General features: G+C 35.2%; 1 protein-coding gene across 1 annotated transcript in view; it reads right to left on the bottom strand.

The window, feature by feature from the left end:
* The window catches only part of ADGRV1 (adhesion G protein-coupled receptor V1), a 468,628-nt gene extending 465,796 nt beyond the window's left edge, over positions 1-2,832 (bottom strand). Inside the window, exon 1 of the mRNA XM_076008180.1 lies at positions 2,648-2,832. Within this exon, the coding sequence (XP_075864295.1) occupies positions 2,648-2,830 (183 nt within the window). The 5' untranslated portion in view covers positions 2,831-2,832. The remainder of the gene's footprint in view (positions 1-2,647) is intronic.
* Positions 2,833-15,576: the final 12,744 nt, after the last annotated feature.

Below are 15,576 nucleotides of genomic sequence, written 5' to 3'. Positions count from 1 at the left end.
ACATTGTGGCTTGTGATTATTTTTCAAAATTTTTTAGAGCAATTTTTGTGAAACCATGGATAAGTCAAAAATTCGTGTTGTTTTCAAATATGAGTTCCATCGTAGAACCAGTGCAGCTCAGACAGCTCAAAGTATCAACGAAGTATTTGGGAAGGATGTGGCTAATGAACACACAGTACATTGATGGTTTGAGACGTTTTGTTGTGGTGATTTTAATCTTGAAAATAAGCCACTGAAAGCTGTAGTGGAAGCGAATCCATCTCAACCGATGCATGAATTAGCAGCAGCAAGGTTTGACGTGACTATTCCAACAATATTGGACCATTTGAAACAAATGGGCAAGATAAAGAAGCTGGATAGATGGGTACTACAACTGGTAAAACTGGTAAAAATCATCTTCAGACATAAACATTAAAAAAATTATTCTATATGAGAGCTTTTGTTTATGCTGTGGAAGGAAAAGAAATATTACATAGGAAAGTAATAATTACTCAGGAAAGTAACAATATGAAGCTTTTTTTTTTTCTCTGCCTCTTAATTGATCAGGAGTGGACTAACAAGAAGACAAATTGTAGCTAAAACTCACAAAAAATGTAGCATATAAACACAGTGGAATATTATTCAGCCATAAAAAAGAATGAAATCCTAGCATTAGCAGCAACATGGATGGAAGTGGAAGTCATTATGTCAAGTGAAATAAGCCAGGCATAGAAAGACAAATATTGTACATTCTCACTGGTATGTGGGAACTGAAAAAGTGGACCTCATAGAAGTGAAGTGTAGAATGGTGGTTACCAGAGTCTTGGAAGGGAAGGAGGGGGAAATGAAGAGAAGTTGGTTAGTGGATACAAAAATACATTTAGACAGAAGGAATGAGTTCTGGCTGTCAATAGTACACTAGGGAATTTACAGTTAACATGAATTTATTGTATATTTCAAAATAGCTATAAGATATTAATTGTAATGCCCCCAACACAAAGGAAAGATAAATGTTTGAGGTGACAAATATCCCAATTACCTTGGTTTGACCATTACATATTGTATACAGGTATCAAAATATCTTATGTGCAACTATGTGCAACTATTAAATATCAATAAAAAAAGAAGGAGAGGAGAAAAAGAGATAAATAGTCTGCCAAAAACCGAGTTTTACTTCCAATTATTTTTAATTATTCCAATTATTTTCCTTATCAGTTTCAAAGAAACTGCTCTTCCCAAATTTTCAATGTAAAGTTATAATATATTTATATTCTCCCACAACAATTCTAATAAAGACCTAATTCTTTTAGCATTCCAAACTTTTTATTCATTATAAACTTTTCTTTAACTTTTTAAGATATTATTCTGTAAAATCAGCATCATTAATAAGATTCTTAGGGTCCAAATGTGATCTCTTTTACCAAATAGTGCAAAATGAATAATTTAACTACTAGAAACAATATTTATGACTTAGTACAAAAGAAAACACATGTTTAAGGAAATTTTAGTCAATTTCTAGTTCGCATTTATAAAGATAAATTAAGTTTTAAAGACTTGAGAAATACAAGTAAGTTGTCAAGGGTGTTGGAAAACTTATACATTCATGAAGAAAATGGCATAGACTTTTTGAAAGCATTATCAAGAGCCACTGAAACAAACAGGAACAAAAAGTAATCCAACCTATGAAAATCATTTAAAATGCAAAATATGCAAAACTGACATAAGCAGTTGAAGAATGATTAGGAAGTAATAGCAACACCATCAAGAAAAGTTATGAAAATGATAGAGCAACCAGAAAAAACTGTTAGGGTACAATCAAAATTATGAAAATGATTATCAAATGATTATATGAAATGATTATAGGAAAATGATTATCAAATATAATGTATACTCAAACTAAAAATAAATTCAATAAATATATGTCATTAATTCAATAAAATCTAAAAGTAATGCATAAAATTATAGTATTGGATTTGTTTCATGGGTAGTTTTCCTTCATTTTCTATTTTCATAATGTTTCATAATATAATTTAAACTATTGCTTAAAATTTTATTTTTGCAAACAAAAATTTCAAGTACTTTGAGTACTTCAAATATAGCAATATGTTTAGTAATACTCATATGACATTACTTTCTGGTTAAAAATAGACTCATATACATGCACACACAATCCATCCAATAATTAACTGTATGCGAAACAGATCAATAGCTTACAAATTCAACCTAACTTCTACTTAAGTTAATATATTTAATTTATCCCACAGAAAGAGTTCTCCAACATAACTAAGGTTTTTTTATTCCTATTACCATTTTTCTACTTTTAAATATTCCATATATTTTCTCTATACCACCCTATAATAGATAACATGTCTGAGCAGAGATACCTACAATGCAAATTAACAAAAATAAAATGTTCTTGTTTTAAAGTAAATGTATGAACACTTTAATATAATCAGGCTGTATCTTTAAAATTCTATTGTCCAATGCATGTGGCTACCTTGGGGCACTCTATATAAACCCATAACAGACATAAATGCAACAGTGTAATCCGCAAATCATTTATCATACTGAAACTACTCAAAATCTCAAATGAAAAAACATCCTTGCCATTGAAACTAAGAAATTTCATATCTATTTCAGTAAAGATAGAACTACAATCATTTCTTACCGACACAATTGCAGTAACATTTGCTGGCTCTCCTATCCTTTCGATGATAAGACGAATAACTGTTGTACTTGTTTCATTAACAACAAATTCTGTTTGTCCAGCAAATCTTATTTCTGTTTCTCCAAATACAAAAGAGATAAGAAAAACTGAAAGAAGATTTACTACCAAAGATGGAGAGGGCATCCCTAAAAGAAAAAAGAAAAAAAAATTATTCACAAAACATATCTAACATATTTTCATTAGATTACATTGTCTACAAATACTAATACAATGTGGAGAGTTAGAAAGTGAATAACTAAGACCTACATCAAATATTAATCCATCCAACTCAAATGTGTGATAACAGAAGTTATTGAGAAAAATCATAATCTATTCTTATGGTTCTCTTTTTACTATTCATAATTGCTTTTTGTTCTTTAGCTTCTATACCAAGATAATAGTTATAAATTAAATTATTTATTAAATTTGGTTTATTAAAAAATGTATTGACATCCACCCTTTAAGAAAAACACAGGCATCAACATGGAAACTGAATTAAAGCCCATTTTTCCCCAAATGAAGCTATAAAATACCAGCCAAAACTACAACAGTTGAAGCTAAAGCTTTAGCAATAAATCGATTTCTTGGTTGGTGTCTATTTTTCCTTAAATTTGTCATATTTGAGAATTTTTTAAATTTTTAGTTATTGCAAGGAAATGCTAATCCTTTCAAAGAAGAGGTAAATCTGAGGGACTTAAATTTCTTTCATTTTATTAGCTAAAATACTAATACCACTTCTTAGAAAATGTCCACGTTGCTTTAAAATAAAATTTGGCAAACTGTATATTTCTTTCTTTCCCATAACGTCTACTGTTTTCTTCTTACTACAATCTGTGTGTTTATGAGTCAACAATATTGTTCCTACTTTCAGCACTGTGGGATTCAAGTGCTTTCAAAAGCACAACAGTGCAATGGTCTCTTGAAAGCACTGCTGCTGTTTTGTAATGTAGATGTACCTCTAAAAATGTGAACAATTTCTCTCACGGATCATTAAGATTCCAATGGATCTATGCGATCAGTCACACGAACATAACAAGTTCATGTGTTTTAAAAGAGAGTTGCATTACATACTCCATGAGCCAAAATGCTTCCTATTAATCTTTACCTTGGCCAAGAAGTAATAAAATTTTCATGTATGTGGTATTTCCACATGGCTACACATGGCTTTATATTTAGGAATCACCAAATACATGAGTTCTTGATATATTTTAAGGTTTAAATGCAATTATCTCAGTCGAGTATATTCAAACAATGCCGTCTGAAATTGCTCAATAATGTCTCACATGCTTCAGACTGCAAAATCCACAAATAGGGATGCAGAATTCAAATGGAATCCAGGAAAGAGACATAGGCCAAGAGGGACAGAGATGCTGAAGGACCACTAGGACATTTTTGCACCTATCCCTTCTCTGCAAGCATTCCTGACAGAAGGCTAAGGAACTTGGAAAAAATAAAATAAAAGAGCTTTCCTTCACCAGCTATATACTCTTCCCTGAATTCTAATCAAGGAATGTTCATAGAAAGAAAGGAATGGAAAAGATGAGAGAAAGGGAAGGTAAAAAGCAAAGCATGAGTGAGGCAGAAAACTGGGAGCAGTTCTGAGCTAACCCAGAGCCAACTAAAGAGGATCTTTTGTGGAATTAAAGCCAGGATGATTTCACACCACACTTATGACAAATAGTGGGAAAGAAATGACCCATGGACAATGAAGAGAATACAGAATAAAGGAATGAAAAGGTAGCAGCATAGGCCTTGAATGTGAAAGAAAAAAATCAACTTTGGTCTATTGTGATTTTGAAAGAAAAATCTCAAGGCCCTGAACAGGAGATGTGATAAGAACCTGGAGTTGAGAGAAATAAGAAGATATCCAAAGTTCAAAGTGATAAAGAGTAAAAATGAAATTATATCATGAGAAGACGGAATCATGAACAACTAAGAACAGTTCTCAAAATTTGTCCTACATAAGAATAACCTCCAGCATTTGTTAAAATGCCAATTCCCACTCTCAGAATTTCTTATCCAGTGGGTCTAGGGCGAGGCCCAGGAATTGCATTTAACAAGCAGCACTATTGATTCTGAGGCAACTGATGCTTGGAATACACTTTGAAGATGCTTGGAATACACTTTGAAAAATACTGTCCTGGAGCATGAGGAGCAGTGTGAGAAGTATGTCCTAGGGTGCAAATACAAAAGGCCACATTTGTAATTACAAGTTAACTACTGAATTTTTCAATGCTATATGCATGAACTTCCTCATATGTTTTTCTACATATTCTCATATTGCTTTTTAAGATTCCATGCAGTCTAAAGGAAAACTGTAATGACCTTTAGAAAGTAACAGCAAATGCTTATATAGAGCTGTTTTAAGTACTTTCTACACATTAACACATTTAATCCTCACGGTATCTCTACGAGGAAGGTGGGAGCATCATTAACCCCATTTTATAGTTGAGGAAACTAAGGCACAGACCAGTTAGTTAAACACATTCAGTGTTACTTAGCTAAGTAAGCAGTTAGGCAGGACTTGAATCCAGGAATCTAGCTCTAGACTCTCTACCCAATAACCACATCATACTACCTCTTACATTTTATTCCTGCAAATCACACACCTCCATCTTGAATAACATAATAGATAATTTATGCTACACATTTCCAAGCATTCAAATATTTTAAACTCATGCAGAATAACCAAAACTGTCATAAAACTGCATAATTATGAGCTTCCTGAAAGTTTGCACCTGATTATTCTGATAAACATTACATTAATTTAAATGACAGCACAGTTCTCTTGACTATTTTAAATATTTAACAGCATCTTTTAATGTCAGGACCAATGAGTTCAAATGCTATATTCTTACAGTTTCCCAGGCAATTAGAGTTCCAAGATCTTGTGTTTAAGTCAGTAAATTCATTTTAAATTGGTCCACATCAGTGAGTTTTGAGATTATGCAAAATGAACAAACAAGCATGATTGGAAATGCCTCAAATTCTCTGACATCATTGATAATTGCATCTCCTTGGCTTTCATCTTTTCACACTGTAAGAAAAGTTGTTGGGGCAAAGTTGGCATTCAACAGAAATTAAAAGATTAAAAAAAGCTTTGAAAATGAAGTTCCCATTAGAAGACAGGCATAATTACACGATAGTGCTGAATAGTTTCTTTTTTATAGTAACTAGGTACACTTTCCTCTACCATACTAAAAATCTAGTCTTTGGAATTCCCTTCATTTTTTTAAATTAAACTCAGAAGATGAGGCATTAGTAATTGACACAACACATAAACCTTAAATCTATTTCAGGTAACTTTTTCTCTTATGAGATTTAATACAAATTTTACACGCCCCATCAGACCACTTATTTTAAACCTCTCTATAAAATGAATTTCAAACAACATCTGTTTAAAGATCATCATGTGCCTAATTCATACTCTGTCACCATTGTGAAAGAACAACTTTAGCATCACCCACATCCTTCCTCCTCTTCTCTGTAATGGCACGATACTCCTGTACTCAAATCCTCTCATTTCCAACCATTATCCATGTTCTCCTCACACCTCCCACACTCGCTCCATATGAGTCAAAGGAAATTAAAACTGCTTCTGCCAATAGGTCTCTTGTTTCTTAATACATTTCTTGTCAAGTTAAGGTGATATGTGATTTAGGTTACTTCCTTGCCTCTCATTTCCTGAATTATAAAGTTTTGAGAGAATCCTGGTCACATATAGGCACGAAGTCTCAGGTTCTTAAATTCCAGTAATCATATTAAAGCTATACAACAAGTCAGCTAATTCTGTAAAAGAAATTTCAGAATTAAAATCTGGAATATACTAGAATAGCTCTTATAATGCAAACTGGTTTCTTTCAGAAGATTACAGTTTGGTATAACACTTGTATACTGAGTACCCACTGTACATCATGCAACACTAAGGACACATGTGCTAATCACTAAGGACACAAAGACACTTAAAATATAATTCTTGTCTCCAAGACATTCACAGGGATGGGCACATGATTCATATCAGGCCAATCAAAGCCAAGAAGACACAACTCTGAGACTTCTGCTTACACATAGGAATGTAGATTCCCTCTACCACTGGATTGAGGATTGTGACAATTAGGGCCAGTTCCCTCCACAACATGGAAATAAAGCCAACATAGTGGAAGACAGAGCCAAGAGGTGGAAAGGAGCCCCATCTTGATAATCAAGCTTAAGTTTCTGAATCCAGCTTTACCCTGGATTTTTTAGTTATTGAGACAATAAATTACATTTTGTGCTTTATCTGGTTTGGGTTGGATTTTCCGTCACTTTCAACATCAGTACTTATCCACCAATCTCCAATCTATTACAGTGACCTCATGTTAAGATACAACAAGTGGAAGGTCCCCCTGCCCCACTCTAACATAAATAGTATTAGTTTTCTGTAAGCATTTGTGAAAGGATGCCATACTAGCTATGTTCCCTGTTGTCATGCAATTATTACCACTGTGTGTATTCAGTCTAATATTTTCCCCCAACCTCAAACCTGGCAATGACTAGTGAAGAATTTTAAGACACGTAGACAAACCAAGGATGTTTTCAGAATAGAACACTCACTGTCCTAAAAAAGTTAATGCCCTTCTAATTGTCACAAAGGTATGTCACCAAGATATGTCTCCAATATCATGCCCCTTAAAATTAATCTGGCATTAACAAGAAAAAAATCAAACAATCCCATCAAGAAATGTGCAACGGAAATGAACAGAAGCTTCTCCAAAGAAGACAGAAGAATGGCCTGCAAACATATAAAAAAATGCTCAACATCTCTAATCACCAGAGAAATGCAAATCAAAACCACAATGAGATACCACCTAACCCCAGTGAGAATGACCTGTATCAAGAAATCCCAAAACAACAAATGCTAGCAAGGATGTGGAGAGACAGGAACACCCTTACTCTGCTGGTGGGACTGCAAATTAGCGCAACCTTTGTGGAAAAGAATTTGGAGATACCTCAAACAGCTAGAAATAGAAATAGAAATACCATTCGACCCAGCAATAGCATTCTTAGGCATCTACCCAAAAGAGCATAAGACATTCTATGATCAAGACATCTGCACCCAAATGTTTATGGAGCACAATTCACTACTGCAAGGACATGGAAACAACCCAAGTGCACGTCAATTCATGAGTGGATAATCAAAATTTGGTATATGTTTACAATGGAATATTACTCAATTCTAAGAAACAACAGCGAGCTAGCACTTCTTATACTATCCTGGATTAAGCTTAAGCCCATTATCCAAAGTGAGGTGACACAAGATCAGGAAAATGGGCTCCACATGTACTCGCCATCAAATTGGTACTGACTGATTAAAACTATGGTGCTCAAATGGTGGTGGTGTTCACCAGAGATCTGGGGGTAGGGGGGCGGGACAGGGTAGACCCACATCTTAGGGATGTGATGAGCATTGTGGAGGGGAAGGGCATACCTCTAACCCTTCCTAAGGATAAGCAAAGATATAAAAGGTAACCAAAATGTCAAAAAAAATCCAAAACTTTTATCGGGTGTCGGGCAGGTGGGAGGAGGGAGGAGGGGATGGGTGTACACTTACATAATGTGTGCAATGCGCACCACCTGGAGGATGGACACGCTTGAAGCTCTGACTCGGTGTGGGGGGGTGGCAAGGGCAATATATGTAACCTTAACAATATTTGTACCCCAATAATATGATGAAATAAAAAAAAATTAATTCCTTTCCATTGCTCATTTCCAGGATGCCTCTTTCTTCCCTTGTGAAAACCTACTGGTATTTCCCAACTTTATTCTTCCCTTGGATTACTTAGCCCATAAACACATTAAATATTATAAAATGACACTCATCAACAACAATCTGTCATAATAACCACTGAATTTTAAATCCCATTTATCTATGATAATACCTTCCTCCCATCTTGCCTCATATTAATAGGAACCTTAGGACGTGTAGCAAATATGGCATATTCTGAGTAAATGGGAATAGTCTTCTACTTTAGGTCTCAACAACTATGTAGAATCAGAGTAGAATAATGAACAGAGTAAATTAAATAATTGAAAATCAGGACCCAATAGATGAAAATATAAATAAAAACATAAGAATTCAATTGATTTTGCTGATCGTATGATAATCAACTTACATAAAAACATTTCTTCAATTTGAAAGTTAACCCTGTTTTTTTAAGTTTCAGAATAAACAATTGTGCAATATCTATAAGTACTTTAACAAAGATCTGAAAAGACACACAAAATTAGTGCGGAAGAGATGCATTGACCTTTCAGCTCAGCTTTTGCCTTGTCAATGACATAGCAAGCATATTCCCACGGTGTGACCACCAGGTAATTAATACGGAAAATATGATCCTAATGGAGCAGGGTTTTCAAGTTTAGAATTACTTGAATTCTATTACATTTACTAAAGGGCATTCTAAAACTATAGAATTACTCCTGTGGAACAAGAGAAGTTTCATCATTCATATCATCAATTATTCAGCCTCCACGAATTCTTAATCTGTGTTATTTGTATTTGGCAAGTACTACAAAAAAAATTGACCTCTTCCTTCTTCCATAACAAAACAGAATTTAAATTTGCAACTTTCAAGAAAAACAAAGTAAGCTAAAGTTACAAACAGAGAAAATGCTAAATATTTTCTAAATGATAAAGGGGACAATCTTCTTATTCAGACTATAGGTAATGCTATCATCTTTATTTGTATTTATTTATTTTCAATTTTACAGAATATATTTTATTTTATACATCTTTAAATAGCTTATATATGCATATGGCACAATATTAAAAAAGTAAACAGTGAAAAGTAAGTCGCCCTCACAGCAACTCCCACCAACCATCTGCTGCTCCTACCCATAGGCAATCCCAGACAGCAACTTCATCTGTATCTCTCAAGAGATAGTCTGTGCATATACATATATACATGTGTATGTACATGTATGCCTACAAAAGAAAATTCCTGAGACAGGTTTTGTCTTCTTCTGCATACAGACTACAGGAATCAACACATCTTTCCAAGACATTGGTTAACAAAGGGATACCAACTTCTATGTAGACATTCATGTTGGGAACATGGTTATTGTCTCAGATACACATCATCATCATTGTAGATCTCATCAGTAAAGTGATGGCTACCATTGACTTTCACTACACCTATCAACTCACTCTCCAGGGAAGGGTCAGACACAAATACAGTAACATGTACTTTCCTAGACCACATACTGTCAAACCTAAAAGTGGTTGCTCTCTATACCTGGGAGCCAATAGTCATCCTGGGATCCCTTTGACTTTTTCCTGGTTTTGATCTCCTATTTGCTGATCCCATGTTTTCTTCTTTCTTGATTTACTTCATTTATTCCTTATTTTGATGGAGAACACACTCCCATAACATCCTGAGAAAGGATGTGTAGAAATAAATATTTTAGGCCTTGTATGTTAGAAATTCTCATGATGTTATTCCACTTCACTAACAGTTTTATTGGGTATAGAATTTCAGATGAAAATACTTTTCTTTCAGAATTTTGAAAACCTCAATTCATTGTCTTCAAGCCTCCAGTGTTGCTGTTAAGAAATCCAAAATTATTTTGATTCTGAAGAATCATATTTGTGTTATCCCCTTCTCAAAGGTGGTACTTATTGTACCCAAGTGATCTGAAATTTCACAAGGATATATCTTGGAATTAGTTTATTTTTGTCCATTTGGCTGAACACTTGGTAAGTTCTCTTCAATCTGACACGCATATCCTTCAGACCAGGAAAGTTTTCTTATAATATTATTTCATAGTTACTTCTGCCCCCACTCCATTTTCACTGATCTCTTACCTAGAACTCTTATTATTTGATATTGATATTCTGAGACGGGTTTTCTCATTTTCTTATATTTTATTGTCTCTGATCTCCACTACTTTGATTTTTGTTCTATTTTTTGAGAATTTAATTCATCATTAAATTTCAGTTCTCCTATCAATTTTTTCACTTATGCTATCATGTTTTCCATTTTTAAGAACTTAACATATTTGCATGCTATATATCCAATAAAGGGCTGATAACCAGAATCTACAAAGAACTCAGGCAAATGAGCAAGAAAAAATCAAACAACCCCATGGACAAAGGACATGAACAGAAACTTTTCAAAAGAAGACAGACTAAAGGCCAACAAATATATGAAAAAATGCTCAGCATCTGTAATCATCACGGAAGTGAAAATCAAAACCTCAATGAGGCATTACTTAACTCCAGTGAGAATTGCTTTTATCAAAAAGTCTCAAAACAGATTTCTCTTGCCCTTTTCCTACCATGTGAAGCCACAACCAGAATATGGCTCAGAAGCAGAAAGTGGACCCTCACCAAATACAAAATCTGCCAGTGCCTTGATACTGGGCTCCCAACTTCTGATGCTGTGGGAAATAAAATGCTTATTGTTTAGATCACTCAGCCCATGGTGTTTTTGCTATAGCTGCCCAGACTTCCTAAGACACTGAGGACCATTGAAAGCAAAAATTTCAGGAAGGGTGTTGGATTTCAAAGTATAAATTTGTATCTTTGTTAATTCTGATTTGGTATGAAAATAATAACTATAGAGACAAATGGATTAATTATAGAGATTAAACCTTACAAGATGATGAGTACAATTAAGCAAAATAAAAAGCTCAAAACAACAAATGTTGGCATGGATGTGGAGAGATAGGAACACTCATGAACTACTGATGGGACTTCAAACTAGTACAACTTCTATGGAAAATAATATGTAGATACCTCAAAGAACTAAAAGTAGAACTACAATTTGATCCAGCAATTCCACTACTGGGTATTTATCCAAAGGAAAAAAAGACATACTATAAAAAAGACATCTGCACTAGAATGTTTATAGCAGCATAATTCAGAATTGCAAAGATGAGGAAACAACCCATGTGCCCATCAATACATGAGTGGACTAATAAAATGTGGTATATGTACACCATAGAGTACTGCTCAGCCATAAAAAATGGTGAACTACCTCTTGTATTATCCTGGATGGAACTGGAACCCATTCTAAGTATCACAAGAATAGAAAAACAAGCACCACATGTACTCACCATTAAATTGGTACTAATTAATCAACACTTATGTGCACATATGGAAGTAACATTCATCAAGTGTTGGGCAGCTAAGAGGGAGGAAGAGGGGATAGGTAAATTCACATCTAACAGGGGTGGGAAGTGGTGCATGCTGTCTCTGGGATTACAGCCCCACAGAGCTCTAGAATTGAAGCTTCTGTACAATGTTCTTTATGTTTCCCTTGGTGGACATATGTAGTCCAAATAGGAGGAGCTCGAATGGCTTTTGTGACCTGCTTCATGTAAATGGGAGTACATGGACTCATGGAAAATGTCAAGTTTAAATATTCTGCAAAGAAGACAGAAATAAGAAATCCAGTAATATGAGTTAAATGACTTTTATGTACTAGATCAAGTGTTTACTTGCCCTGTTTGTGTTATGTGAATTTTTACTTTTTTTTTTGAAGTATTCATTCAAACTGCCCTATTGTTCACTGAAATGGCTGTTGTAGAACCAAAGTCCTAGGTAGAAGATTATAGATTTTGATTGTGCTTTCTCTATTCCACTTTTACAAAGCACAAAATGAAAGCCTCACTACTCCAAATCTTTTGAGGACAATTCAGAAACAATAAAGTTAAGTCATGATCTGTGCACATAGCTCATAAATCTTAGCATGGGACAATGTCTCTGTCAAGGAGTAGTAAGGCACACTTGTCTTTTCATTCCTTAGAAAAATAAAGATTACATATTTAACTTTTCTTGAGCCACCATTAGATGGCACCCCTCCATCTACAAAAACAAGTCACAAGCAACAATTTCTCAAATTATGAAAAAAGGTCTTAAGAATTTAAAGATAGATTTTTCACTACCTATAACTCTTCACAAACAAATATAATTTCATAATTCTACAGAGACTGCAAAGAGAAAAATCACAAAAAGCAATGTTCTTGAAATTAATATCTCACTGAGAACAGTTTGAATTAGTTCTGGTCAAACAAAATTTCTTTATTTTCCCCTGAGAGTCAATATTATCTAAAATAGAAAAAATGGTTTCTTTCGAATACTTTCTGGAAGTTTCTTTCTCTTCTCTGCCTACTTATTGAAGATAGCCTGATTTTACTGAAGAATCTAGGTCTCTGTGTTTTCTAAATGAATTATTTGCACTTATGGCAGGTAAGGAAGACAGCAAAGGGGAAAGTTTCATGTTATAAACCCAGAGGCCTACAGACATGTGTTTTTTAGTTCAAAATATTTACAAAATAATGCTAAATGATCATGTTTTCCAAGATTTAAAACTTGAAGATTTTATATTTTAAAAAATGGATTTCTTGATTATTTTTAAAAATTACCAGAACTGACAAATCTGAGTCCACATTTCTCCATGGCATCAGTTGGCTGGAGGTAAGCAGCAGCTGTTATTTAGACAAGAAGAATTTGCTATTTCATACCCTCCCGGTGTCTCCCCAGACTAAGGTCAAAGAGGAAAATAAAATATTTCTTGCATCCATGTTATTCAAAGGTGGAAAAGCAGGCACAAGTGTGTGCATGCACATGCATGCATCTGTGCACACACAGAAACCACCTGACAGGCTCCATTATAGGACACTGGGAAGTGTTCCTGGCAGTGCCTATGTGGGGAGCCTACCATAGATGCCATGAAGCCCCTCACTGCATACTGCAATATCCCCCTGCGAAGTTGAGCCCTCAGTCACCTCCAAAGCAAGAGGCAATGTTGGCCAGGAGTCAGCCTTGGACTCTAATCTAGTCTCTGCCATCTTCCCAGCTGTGTGAGTTTGGAAATGTCACTTCTCACAGCCTCGAGTTCACTCAACCATTAAAAATAAGTAAAAAGAACAGCTACAGCACTGGGGTAATTGTAAGGCATGAGGAGGGAATTCAACCTCATGTGCACTGTAAAATGCCAGGTTCTGGACTTAAGACCTTCAATTTCCACACGGTCAAGAGACCAAAGGAAACAGCATTGGGTATTGTGAATTGTTCCATATCTGGACCACCCACCCACCCACTTCCTGCCTCTCCACCTCTCACAGTAGCAATATTAGAGTGAAGGGATGTTTGAGGTAGACGGAAACATTGACAATCTGGAAAAGTTTGAAAAAAGCAATGAAAACTTATCATAGAAGTCAAGGTCATAAGGTAAATGAATTGCAGCATTGTATTTGAAAGAACAAAATGGTAGGACTCCTGATGTTCCCAGATGTTCTCCAAAACTTGATCCAGAGTATCAGCCACCTCTACACACTCTAGCTGCTGGCACAGGAAGCACAGATAAAAGAGAGGTCAGGGAACTTTGCAGACACCCACCCTTCCAGCTGCACCTATCATCCCAGAAAGGGATAACAGTACTTCTCAGAGTTAGAAAAAGAAGTTTGTATTCTATATGCAATAAGGCATGGTTCCTCTAGGTTTAAAAAACATGTAGAAAAACAAAAGATACAGCAGGAGGCCCTGAAAGTGTTTTAAGATGGAAACCATAACCATAACCACACTCTGCCCAAGCCCAGTACCAGACTCTTCAGACTCAAATCTTCAGACTCAAATAACACAAGTTGTTTAACCACCCACCTTCTGCTGAAGCCATCACATAACTTTATATCCAGATTTTTTTAAAAAATAAGTGTTTATTAATCATTTTCATAATAAAACATAAAAACAAAACACATAATACAATTTGACTACTTAAAGTCAAAACTTCATTCCAATTTTCTTCATTTTTACCCTAATGTTTGCTGTTCCAGGATCTCATTTAATTGCCATGTTTCCTTAGGCTCTTCTTGGCTGTGACAGTTTCTAAGACTTATATTTGATGACCTTAGCACTTTTGAGGAACACTGGCCAGGTATTTTGCACCATGTCCCTCAGTTGGGATTTGTCTGATGACTTTCTCATAATTAGACGGGGGCTGTGGCTTTTGGGGAAGACTAAGAGGCAAAGTGACATTCTCATCACATCAGATCAAAGATATATACTATCAACATGACTTATCACTATCGATGTGCTTGATCACCTACCTAAGGTAACACTTGTCAGGATTCTCCACTGCCAAGTTATTCTTTTCCCCTCTTTTCCATACCATATTTTTTGGAAGGAAGTCACTATGTGCAGCACCCCTCCCCCAGGCACCCCGCCCCCCTTTTCAAAGAGCCTTACTGCTTTCTTGTAAATCAATCAAGCTCACTTTCATCCATCCACCCACTTATTGAAACCTGTACCAGACATCAAAACACTGTCTACATATTGTATTACAAATCTGTATAACTTGGTAGTGGAATCTAATTGGAAGATGAAGGGACTACCCATATGGGAGTCTAATAGAATTAATGGAATGCAGGTCATTATAACATAATTATGGAGACGTGCTGCCAAAGGTTAATTGGCAATTTCAGATTTTGCTCTTCAAATCATATCTGCCTAAGCTCATAATTTCTTCTGTTAGTGAAGCTCTTGATCATAATGTTCCAGGTTGTGCTGATGCTTGTACATACTTACTGTTCAAGCCTCCAGCAACCCCCAACTGACTGCTGACTTTTATTATATTTCCTCAGTTTCTTCAAGCAGTTGTAAAATCTCCAGCAATATCACTTACAAACCATTTTCTAGCCATTAAGGGTCTAAACTGTTCACTGGAATTCAAACAAAAGGAGCAGTTGGTCAGTCCCAATTCTCACGCTGAGGAAAATACCGCGGGACTTATGAGCTATACCTTCACAGTACTCTGACACCAGCTGGGCAATCTTGGGCAGTCACTTAACTTCATGAGTCTACTTTTTTGTCCATAAGATGAAGTCCTAAGACTACTAACTTTATCTAA

The sequence above is a fragment of the Microcebus murinus genome, chromosome 11 (genome assembly GCF_040939455.1).
Source record: "Microcebus murinus isolate Inina chromosome 11, M.murinus_Inina_mat1.0, whole genome shotgun sequence".
Classification (NCBI taxonomy): Eukaryota; Metazoa; Chordata; class Mammalia; order Primates; family Cheirogaleidae; genus Microcebus; species Microcebus murinus.
This window is presented reverse-complemented; position numbering and strand designations above follow the sequence as displayed.